At 39.7% G+C, this 9,741-nt stretch overlaps 1 protein-coding gene across 1 annotated transcript; it reads left to right on the top strand.

Annotated features, from left to right (window-relative positions):
- Positions 1 to 3,369: 3,369 nt before the first annotated feature.
- Positions 3,370 to 8,497, top strand: RB195_016367 (uncharacterized protein; the record flags this gene model as incomplete). The annotated part of the gene is made up of 12 exons (XM_064207494.1): positions 3,370 to 3,441; positions 5,707 to 5,785; positions 5,847 to 5,908; positions 6,072 to 6,219; positions 6,425 to 6,612; positions 6,905 to 6,997; positions 7,226 to 7,346; positions 7,527 to 7,639; positions 7,760 to 7,842; positions 7,896 to 7,966; positions 8,085 to 8,172; positions 8,422 to 8,497. 12 exons carry the CDS (start codon positions 3,370 to 3,372, stop codon positions 8,495 to 8,497), a joined length of 1,194 nt encoding a protein of 397 aa, XP_064063375.1.
- Between the last annotated feature and the right edge of the window lie 1,244 nt (positions 8,498 to 9,741).

Here is a 9,741-nt window from a genome sequence, read left to right as displayed (position 1 = left end):
CTGGAAAGTGCACCGCCAGTTTTATTTTCTGTTTAGTGTTCTGAAAACTTACCGAATCATATGAACTTGACGGTTTTTTCCAATCTACAGTGACTAGTAATTATGTTGTATTAATGAATTTGTCCTATTTTGCTACCTTTTTATGGAATCAGGTACGTTAGTCGCACGTGACAACTCATCTTTGTGTTACTTCAAACGCTTCTATGTAATGTTGATTGTAGTTGCCACTTTTATGTTAATCGCGATGAAAACCCTATCTAGTAAATTATACTCTTCTTTTTGTTTTCATAGACCACTTGAACATGCGCGTCAAAGACAGCATACCACAAAATTGACAATGTTGGAGTTTCCGAGAAAGTATAGGATTGCGGTTTAGATGACGAGTGTGAGCGCGATCATTCTCAATTCCTCCTTATTTTCCTGAAAGCGACAGTAGGTTGCTTACGTTCTTTCTTTTGTTCGCTACCAGACGTGACGCGTACGCTCACATACGTAGCACGTTGTTAAGTGCCCCGTAGGAGAAATCGGTCAACGAGCCCGCGTATTCGCAGTGCTGCCTTTAAGACTGAGTCCCTAAAGACAAGAAATGAGCTAGCATAGAAGCTGGATAGTTCGTTTAGAAGTGGAAGAAAGATGGCATTGCACTTTCCTCACCTAGAATTTAAACTTGGTGCACGCAAACTCTTCTGTAGTTTGATGCAAAACGACTCTGGTTTGGTCTTAACTGTACTTTTCTGTGCCGTATTTCCTTCAGTTTCTCCTCATAGTTTCCTCTTTTAGGTGTTCTGTTATCATTGATCTTGTTAGCAAATGTTTCTAATTATAAATTCAAAATTTAACCAAATTGTGCATTTGGTTTCTGGAAGCCCACCTTAGCCAATAGTTTCTCCCACTCCTTTCCCTTCTTCTAAATAAATTTTTAGTCGATAAAGTGATTCAGATTATTTGTAACTCAAAAGATAATTAATATTTGTTAGTATCAGTGTATTTATCATTGGGCTTATCCAGTAAACTCAATGATGAAGCTGCTAAAGTTTCAAGAGGTCGTTGCTGACATTATTTTATGAGATTCTGATTAGCTGGGGCGTCTTGACGGAGACAGATCTTCCTATTATACACCTGATTATTTCTTCGCGATACTATTAGTTATTGATGGACCTTTCGCAGTTATCGCTCATTTCGACTTATTAGTTATTATCTTCCAATATAAAGTCGTAGCACCATTCACCTTTTTTCATCAGTCTGTCCAGTTGATGCATTAATGCATGCATGCTAACTTTTTTTGTCCCTTCTCAAGCCTTTTCAGTGTAAATATGTTGCAGGGATTGCGTCTTACCACGGCACTTTGAGGCAAGCGAAGATCATTTCACCTTCGATGGTTGTTTTTTAGGGGCACACATTAAGAAACTGGTCGTTGGAAGATTTCAGACTGTGCTCAGTTTGCTTTCTTTTGGTTTAGATTAGCGTTCTCATACCGTTTGGAAGTGAGTTTGAAGCCTATTCCTCCATACAGCTTAAGCGAGTTGGGATTTAGTGACTGAATAATAGGTGTTTCTCAAAAGAACTTGATGTGAGACCAGCTTATTGATTTCTAAGAAACCGAGACAAATCTATGTTCTTAGAAATTAATTATGTTGGCTGCTTTTTGGATATCCATTAGAAGCCTACTTTTCTTCAGCTGACTACAACCCGAAAGTTGTTGTTACGTGTAGCAATACACACCAATTGCTTTTTTTGTTTAATTTTACACATATTTGACCCAATCTTTTCACCTTCATGAAATTTGTTTCTCATGATAAAATGCTTTTGGATTTTTTCCTGCATTCTGTTTAGAGAACAAAAGAACATGATGAAGAAATGAACTCTATCTTCTGTCTGCTTTATGCATGAAATTTTACTGAGTGGAGGGCACCCGTCCATTGAGGCGGGAGGCTTGTTTTAATGTCCTTCGTGCTGTCTCTGTGTGGTTGGCACAGCTTGAGCATTGTACTTGAACTATGAAGAATGAAAGTTTTTATGCACTTATAGTTCATCTATGAATGTTCCTGCAAAAGCATTCTCTAACACCCGAACAAGAGCATTCGCTGGCTCATTTGTTTTTGAGGCTTTTATCTACACCATCCTTGTAGCAAAAGTTTCTTCTATTTCTTCTAAGAGAGACTCGAAACATTCAAAGTAATCACATAAAGAAACCTTTTTAGCTACTTCTGGCCACTGCGGTACTTCGCTTGTCTTCTTTTCACCAACATTTTCATTTTTATTTGTAAGAGCAACGCTAATAAACCGAGCTAACGATAATAAGTGTTGTTGTCTTTTAAAGTTGATACGTGCGCATTAAAATAAAATGATGTGATAACGCTGCACTGTCGCCACCAGTCATTTTGTTTTTGTTTACGTAGGTATGTGGGACAACGCAGAACGCACGTTAGCGCGGTCGCTGCATCGTAAAGCTGGCTACATATGTACTGCGACAGGTGACGAGTGGGCGTGTTGACGAAGGCATTCAGTTGCGTGGATTTCAAGTAGAAAACCAGAGTCATAGGTTTCAGTTTGCTCTCATTATAACTGCTGTCGGATGTGTTGAAATTCATCCACTTTTTCACCTTTCCATCTTGTGGAAAGATGAAATACGTAGCAACGTATACAGAACAACGGTCTCCTCGTCAGGTAATTGTTATCTTGTTTTGTTTTTGCTGTGCAATACAAATGTGCTGGTGGGCTCAAATTTTCTCATACTCCCACAGGCTTACCCCCATTTCGTTTTTATTTTGCGTTCGTTTCTGTCTCATTTCTTTTCGTGCACTTCCGTTTTTTTGAATTTCCGCTTATAGTAATAAATAATAAAGTATTTATCCGTAACCACATTTCTGGCCCACTTTGTTTCCGTTTGTCTTTACCTGAACATCCCGAATTTTCGCAGTCCCTTGTCAAGGGATCTGTATTTAAAGAAAAATAGCGTAAATGCAGTTGTGTTCTAATGCACTCAACAGTGTTATATGCGCCACAGTAAAATAATCTTACCATTTCTCAAGTCTTGATTTCCTCTTATTTTCTGCCGTCCAGAGGTTTCTGGTCACGTCGTTTTCACTTACTGCTTCCCCTTGAGAGACGAAGCTTCTTCGTGTTCCCATGAGTTTCTTATTGCATTTTGTCCATTTCCATCGAGGGAGATGTACTAATTTCGTCACAGCATTTCGTTTCGTTTCTGCCTAAAAGGGTCTAAGCAAAGTTTAGTTTGTTTGCACACTTCTGTTTTCTGCAGTGAATTAGTTAGCGTTCCTAACATTTTCGTCACTTCGTGTTACCGCAGATCTCACAAACCATACTTTTACATACCATGTTTCAGATTAGTTGTGATCACGCGGAGCAATGCAGTGGACTGTGGCGCTTGAGGGTGGACCTCGCCGCGTCAACCACGCTGCGGTTGCGATCGGAGATAGGGTGAGTTCTGCTTTATATTTAAATTTTTCTTACGTAGTCAATGATGTGTGTGGGGTTCTACTGGATAGTTAAACTAGTACAGGTTTACTGATAAATTTAATTCGAAAGTGAAACACATTCGTTATGTATTGAAGGGTTCATCACAATGGTGAAAACGAAGATAATATGGTTCTGAGCAAAACCGGGGACTTTTTTTCCTCTCAGTGTTATTGCACCATCAGTACTCGTAAGCGCTCCAGACTAGTCGCTTCCTGATTGTCGCAGGTCCAGAATTGTGCAAATATCTTTCTCATAATTCTCGTTGTCATGGTTTGCCCATTATGTTAACGTAAAACGGAAATTAACGAAATTCTTCCAAACATTATTCTTCCAAACAAACAGTTTTGCTGGCAATAAATTTGCCTGGACAATACAATTTATTCGATTGGACTAGTCTAGTTGATTTTTTGTGTTACTTATTGACTACTGTAGGATTAAAAAGGTCCAAGAAAACCGGATGTGCATTAGTTGATTGATTAGTGTTCGACTTAGTTGACTTAATCGGCAGGCTGATGACAGCGCCTGGCGGGAATGCCCCATCCTAGCCGAGGTGTGTCGCCCTTGAGGATCTGCCCAACTTACTCGGTCTTCAGCAAGAACTGGCACAGAATCAATCCATTCGTCGCTTTTCCATATTATGCGAAACTGTACGTCTTGCCCGTGCCTTTCCACGCCTAGCGTCCTCAGGTCCTTTTTCACCACCTCACTCTAGAACTCCCGGTCCCTGCCAGAAGACCTCTTCCAGCTTGAATCCAGGAGAATCTTCGGAGCACCTTGAACAAGGTGGTCTGCTGGTTTTCCCTGTAATGTAACCGAAGAAAAGACAATCTTCTGTATCCACTTTCGACGGCGGTGTCAGATGTTGAGACTTTCCAGGTGTCATCCGCCGATACACCTCACCGACTTCTGATTAAAGATCTTCATTGCGGCATACAATAGCCAATCATCTTCCTTTTTCTCATCAATGTAGATGGTGCTGCCCCAGTTTCCGATCCGTACATCATGATAGGGCGAATAGCGGATTCGTAGACTCGCAGTTTGACTTCACGAGAGATGGGAGTCGAGCACAAACACTTCGTTAGGGAGTTGCATACAGAACAGGCCTTAGCGCACTTATGTTGCATACCGCTCACAGCTCTCGCTGTTCTTCGGCATGCAGCTCAGGTAGCAGATTTCATCTACGATCGCCTGCTCGTCTACACTGGTTCATGTTGAAGGTCTCGAGGAGATCCACACCTGCTTGCACTTATCAAGGTGTAATCCTAAGGCTGAAGCTAGCTTTGATACAAGGTCGATAACATGCTGAAGTTTCGTGCTGCTTTCCGTGAATATCACAATATCGTCAACGTACTCAAGATCGGTCAAAGAGCGTCCTGGTGGTGCTGGAATGATATCGGCAGGACACTGATCTACTGTTCTTCGCATGAGAAGACGGCCACTATTAGAGAGTCGAAAGCGGCTTTGAAGACCAAAAAAATGCTAGTTGCTTTGCCTTTGAACATGGTTGCCACATTTCAGCCACTTTCCTGACAATGAACACCTTGTCAATCGCATATCGGTCAGGGCGAAAGCTTACTTGCTCGTCACTCGTTGTTTCTTCGCGATGTTTAATAAGCAGGTCCAGGATTATTCGCTCCAAGATCTTGTATATAACACGTAGCAAAAGAGATTCTTCGATAGTTTCTAACGAATTCCTCTCTATCCGTCACGGATAGAGGTGAATTAGGAGAGCTGATAGATGTCTCCACGAATCAGGTATCCTTTCTTCGATCCGTATTGAGAGAAAGATCTTTGACGTCTCACGAATCCCAGATGGAGGAAGATATTCCAGCATTTCTGCGCTAATTCCGTCGTCTTCACCACGTTTTCCATTTTCATCTTTCGGATGCAGGCCAGAACTACCGGCTCCGTCGGTTGTTCCTCGTTAACTGCTTATGTCGGCCTTGAACATGCTCGAGCTCAGGAGCCCAGCGGTCTCAGTAATTACATGGGCACTTACGATCCAAAGTTTCCATCCTCTGTCATCGTCGTACGAAGGAGCATCTTGACGACGTTGAGCCAGGTTCCTCCATCAGGTTCTTGTAGTCGTTCCTTACAACTATCGCCTCCTACCTTCTATTCGTGTTCTCTGTTATATATATATATATATATATATATATATATATATATAAAATACATATTATACATATTGCACACAAAATCCGATCAAGTCACGTTTTCTTCTAGATATTTTCGTTTGGTGGTTATTGTAGCGGTGAAATCGTTGACCCCGATCAGCCTATCGACATTCACATGCTAGACACTAGTGAGTTCACAGGTGATGTAGCTTTCCTTTTTTCGCACCGATAGTAATCGTCATATTTTAGATACATATCGATGGATTTCTGTGAAAGCGCACGGTTGTGATTTGGACGGTGATGATGACAGGGTTGGTAAACAATTGCCGTTTTGTCCTTGAGTAAAGGAAGAAATTAGTGCTGCCTGATGGTTACGATTTCTTCTTGTAAATTACCTGCCACAACTTGTTTCTCGATTTTCATAAGTTGACCAAAAATGCTTCAGTTCGGACGTAATGGTGTTTGCAATTTTAGATGGAAGAGGACGATATGGAACCACTGAGATCGCTACCGTACCAGCGTTACGGTCATACTGTGTGCGCGTATCGAGGTAGAGCCTATTTATGGGGTGGCCGAAATGATGACTACGGTGCAAGTTCGACGCTTCACGAATTCGATCCTGGTAAGTAACTAAGCTTTTCTTAGATTTGTGAGGATGTGTCCTTGACAAGCGATGATAAAAACAATCAACTTCTTTTAAAGTTGTTCCTTAACTATCGCAGGGGTAATCTTATTTTTCTAATTCAGTTAGCTGTTTTTCTTCCATTTAACAGTCGTATCAGTATGAACAGTGTGTAGTATTATTTGTAAAATCATTTCATTTGTAGTACTACTTCGCTGGCGTATCGTTCCTGTAGAAGGTCGTGTTCCACCTGCACGAGATGGGCATTCAGCAGTAGTGGTTGGCGATAGAATGTTCTTGTTTGGGGGATTTGAAGAGGATTTGCAAAGGTTCAGCCAAGAAACATACGTTTTCGACTTTTTAACGAATCGCTGGAGTGAATTCAACACGACAGTGAGTGTGTTCAGTATGTATCCTCTTGATCTGATTCTTTTATCTCGCTTGAGTTTTGATGACAGTTTTACGACCTTTTCTTCTTTCGTGTGCAGAGTTTTCGAATCGAATTTCATAAGTATAGCTATTTCCTTTTTTGATAATTTGTATTTCTCATATGACTTCGCAATACTTCTTTGACTTGATAGTGAGTAAGGATCTCGATTACAGTAAAACTAGCCTTTTTGACGGAATCTTTTTTACCATGTACTAAAAACTTCGTTTCCAAGATGCCATGATAAATATTCTTAAGGGTCAGCCGCCTCTGTGGCGCGATTTTCATACTGCCGTCGCGATTGATAGCAAAATGTACATTTTTGGTGGAAGAAGTGACCACACAGGACAGGTATTCTATTCTTACATTTTGATATTAGGATTTTATTTTTCGATTCTGAGCATTCAATTCAGTGTTATTTTTATTTGTCCATGTTTCTTTTTTTTTTTTTGAACTTCAAAGTTTGTGTACGTAAAAATCCTAATTGAGCCGTAGTCAGTTTAATAGCTGCGGCAGACTGATAAAACTTACTTCTTTTTGTTTGCTGTTTACATTTATTTTCCTTTGTTCACATTGCAGTTCCATTCAACGCGCGATATGTACGATGAACGACTAAAAGCTCTAGATTTACGGACAGGAGAGTGGTCAGATCCAGTGTGTAATGGTGTTGGACCTACGGGAAGAAGAAGCCATTCAGCATGTAAAGAATTTACACTTCCTAAGTTTTTCTAGTTCTTTTAAAGTTAGCTGCATTTCCCCATTTTTCTAACCCAATAATTTAAAATCATTGTGTGATTCAGCTCCGTTGAATGTGTGGTTGATTACTACGGTTGTTTAGTTAATGCGCTCTCTTAATTTACATTTCTATGACAAATTTTAGGGACATATGGCGGCAAAATGTACATATTCGGCGGTTATCTTGGTACGCAGAATATGCACTATGATGATCTTTTCTCGTTTGATCCTCAAACGAATCATTGGGAGAAAATAAAGGTTCTTTCATTCGCTAAAGATTTTCCCCTATGCCTAAAATTTCGAAAATTGCAACTCTCTGAATACACTTTGAGGTTATAATATGTTTCAGAAATTTTGATCTATAATTTTTTTTTGTAGACATCTGGACCTATGCCCTCAGCTCGTCGTCGTCAATGCACTGTTGTCGTTGGCAGTAGAGTATTTTTGTTCGGTGGAACTATGTAAGTTTCCCAAAGAAAAAACTGGAAATTCAACATTCACTTGCTCTTTTTAGGCCTGTAAAGAACAGCTCTGGTACGCCATCTGGGCTTGCTGATCTGGCGGATCTCTATGTTCTGGACTATGGCAAGGATATGACTCCTGTTTTTTTTTTTTTTTGAATTTTTCAACAAACTTTTCAAATTACCCATTTTTCGCTTTTTTCGTTGTTGTTTTTAGCTTTTTATGTGGTTAAACGTTACAGCACCTTCGCTGAAACATCTAGCCGCTGGCGTTGTCCTGCGCAACAACTTCCACAAAACGTTTGCCAAGTGCATACCGCAAGATTTGAAGTTAGTTCCTTCTCTTTTAGTTCACATCCTCCAATATTTTTCGTTCTCGTTCTTATTTATTCATTCATTAAAGTATGTTATTTGTGTGAATGTTGTTATAAATGTGGCAATGTTGTCCGAAAACTTGGTATTTGTGTGTTATATTAATTGAAATTTTATAATTTAACATAATAATCTCATCAACATAATAATTTACAATTTAACATCATCATCTCATCAACATCATCTCGCCTTGCTCTTCATTTTCAGTCGTGAATTGTGGGCGATGACAACACCAAATGCGATTTCTACTCCGCTTACTCAACGACACGATGCTACCGGATAACTGTTGGCCCACTACTATCGTATTATCCCTGCTTCTCGCAAACTCTTACCAAAAAAATTCCACAAATTTAGTATGAGCAACACTGGTACAGTATAATATCGTTTGCAACTGATATAGTTACGTCGTATTTTCCACGATTTTTGCTTTCTGCTCAATCGGTCTGCTTTCATTGCAACGTTCGGTTCTTCACCTTCAGGAATTGGCTTCCTTTCTCTTTTTTTATTTCTTTCTACTTTGTTTCAGCACTATTCCTTTTTTGCATATTGTGAAAGACGTGCCTATATGTTTTATATTGCTATGATTCGTTGATATATTTGTGGCTTGTTTTGAATGGTATGCGTGGATTTCGATCACGCATATCTTATGTGTTTTCCGTCTTGCGAAAGCACAGTACAGCAGTTTAGCTTTCAAAGATCGTATCATCTTGTGCTTTTCTGACGGGAATTCCCGCGGTTTATTAGGGTATTAGGTATCTAGAGATTCAGCTCTACACTTTACTGGTTGGCATAATAATTTCTGGGCACAAAATTGACGCGATATTTGAAGTCTCTTTAACTCCATAAAAACGTGTATCAGAAAAGCCGTGTATTGCTGTTATTGTATAACATGTCTAGTCGTATTTTGCGCGTATAGTGTATTATATAGGAAATATTTTGACGTCCTCCTTACTTATAGATGTCTTGTTTTTCTGTTTGTCTGCTTACGTATCGGTAGTTATCCTCAGTACATCATATACGGGCAGACAACTTGATCTGTATTATGCGTTTCATGCGGTCAGCACGGTTCTTACTCAACACGTATGGTGATGTGCAAGTAGAAAACAGTTAATATGTAATCAACACTGGCGGGGTACTCATTTTGGTTCTGTGCTCACCGGATCCTCGCATTAACACTACATTTTGGACACTTCCTTTTTTTCATCCGTTGCTAGTACATGATTTCGATGACAAATGGAGATTTTGCTGTGTATTAGGTGCGTTCTACTCTTCATTTTCATTTGTTCAGTGTACATTTTGTTTGTTCCCTTATTTTCGATATATGTTAAGAATGTGATCCTGCATATTTGTATGAGTTCACTCTCTATAGTGCCTTTATGTGACATTGTATCGTGTTTCTGTGGACTTTCGCTGTTTTTGGAAGCCTCAATATTGGAAATTAGTGTAATGAAAACTTATCAAACTAAAAAGCAATGTGTCGTTTATTTTATGTTGGCGTTGACAGCGATAGGTATCATATCGTACGTG

This window comes from Necator americanus, chromosome V, assembly GCF_031761385.1.
Source record: "Necator americanus strain Aroian chromosome V, whole genome shotgun sequence".
NCBI lineage: Eukaryota > Metazoa > Nematoda > Chromadorea > Rhabditida > Ancylostomatidae > Necator > Necator americanus.
This window is presented reverse-complemented; position numbering and strand designations above follow the sequence as displayed.